We start from the raw sequence: 1,703 nt of genomic DNA, 5'->3' as shown, positions 1-1,703 counted from the left end.
GTTCAGCAGATCTGCAAATAGATCAAATCAACCCATTTGAACTACCCGAACCATCAAATCATCTAGCCGGACTGCGAAATCCATTTGATTTCCAGACATTTCAGCCACCTTCTTCGGGTGAAATAAATACAAATCAGATGAATTATGCAGAGAATACATCTCAAATATCATTGAGAACGGAGTCACATGTGGCTCAGATTAATACTCTAAACCAACCAGGGCTATTAGCTTCACAAACATCACAAATGGCTTCTGTTCCATTCCATAAAGCTCAAATAGCATCAATAAACAACCCAGCCTCTTCCCAGGCTGCTCAACAAGCCATTTCAAGCAATATACATACAAGCAAGTCGAGTTCGACCCCCCATTCAGTTCGACCAGATCTAATAATTTCTTCGTTTTCAAATCCTCAAACATCCAACAAGAAATTTGAACCAAAATCTATCATCTGGGCGGACTCCATTAGCCGAGGTCTGGTTGATCTCAACATATCTGGACGTAAGTAATTCCTTAGCTCTGGTAGCATAATTTCACCTTCAGTTTATTTCTTCTTGGCGGCATTTGCATACATGCCATCTAATTCCTATCTATTTGCATACGTAACACCTAAACTTTACTTTTTTTACATTTATACCATCCAAGTCTTTCGCATCACATGTTCAATACCATTATTTTAAAAGCGAAAAACAGCTTTTCATGCATAATTAAGGTGATATAAGAATTGAGTAGTATGCATATAAAATGTAAATCTTGCATTTTTATTCTTTCTGAACGAACAGCCATTTTCGCTGCAGCCAGGATCAACCCTCTGGCAAACATCGGAATCGACTTCAATGATATCAACCGAAAGGAGAAGAGGAATGAAGCGAAGAGTTCCCAAACTCGATTGTCTTCTTCCTCATCCATGGGAAAAGCCATGGGAGCTGGGTCTGGTCTTGGCCGCGCAGCTACGGGTATGTATGCCCAACCTCAGAACACAGCAATGGAGATGAACCAACCATACATGGGAATGGGGATGGGTGCGAACATCGGCATGACGCACCCATCTTCGGGAATGCCTCGGCAGGGTCCTGCCTGTCGTGGTGCTTACAATCCCATGAATGCCAGAGGAGGCTATGGGCAATATCACCCATATGGACATGGTGGGCATGGTTGAAAACCATGTCATCATATACATTCAATGGCCATTAAATCATATCATATCATACCTTTTCTCATAGCCAAATACACTCCTGACTTAAAATCTTGTGTTTGATCTTTAACTATGCTATAGTAAACTCCCAATTTATAGATTTTTTAGTTGGGAAAAAATTATAAAAAGAAGAGATTATTTTTTTAGTTTAGATAATATATTGCCTGGTGGGTTCCATACTTGTAAATGAAAAAGTAGTGAAGGGGATTGGCCTTCTGTTACCATCTTTTTTGTGGTTAGAGTGGCCAATAGTGTGAGTTTTCTCAATTCATACCTTAGTGGCATTCTATTTATAATTAAAATGGGACATAAATTTTCCTTTTGATTTTTTTTGGGTTTTAGTGTTAATTTTTTCATAATTTTTTCATTGAGGGATTCTCCTTTTGAGTGTAATAAATTGCATTCCATGCAATTAAAAATTTATGTGATGTGCTAAATTTTTTTTAAATTTTATGCTTGCTTCTTTAGAAGTGCTCTTTTTTAGTGCAATAAAATTCCTTCATTGTAATAG

The 1,703-nt window shown here is 37.9% G+C and overlaps 1 protein-coding gene across 1 annotated transcript; it reads left to right on the top strand.

The window, feature by feature from the left end:
- The first annotated feature begins 6 nt into the window (after window positions 1-6).
- On the top strand, window positions 7-1,495 carry LOC110038201 (clathrin interactor EPSIN 3-like). The gene is made up of 2 exons (XM_020742971.1): window positions 7-498; window positions 795-1,495. The coding sequence occupies exons 1-2, from the start codon at window positions 138-140 to the stop codon at window positions 1,154-1,156; spliced, it is 723 nt and encodes a 240-aa protein (XP_020598630.1). The 5' UTR covers window positions 7-137; the 3' UTR covers window positions 1,157-1,495.
- Window positions 1,496-1,703: the final 208 nt, after the last annotated feature.

This window comes from Phalaenopsis equestris, unplaced genomic scaffold (assembly GCF_001263595.1).
Source record: "Phalaenopsis equestris unplaced genomic scaffold, ASM126359v1 Scaffold232152, whole genome shotgun sequence".
NCBI classification, from domain to species: domain Eukaryota; kingdom Viridiplantae; phylum Streptophyta; class Magnoliopsida; order Asparagales; family Orchidaceae; genus Phalaenopsis; species Phalaenopsis equestris.
This window is presented reverse-complemented; position numbering and strand designations above follow the sequence as displayed.

Coding starts and splice junctions, on each gene's coding strand:
- LOC110038201 (XM_020742971.1), top strand. CDS start 138: ATGAATTATGCAGAGAATACATCTCAAATATCATTGAGAACGGAGTCA. Junction 499..794: donor TGATCTCAACATATCTGGAC/GTAAGTAATTCC, acceptor TTTTCGCTGCAG/CCAGGATCAACCCTCTGGCA.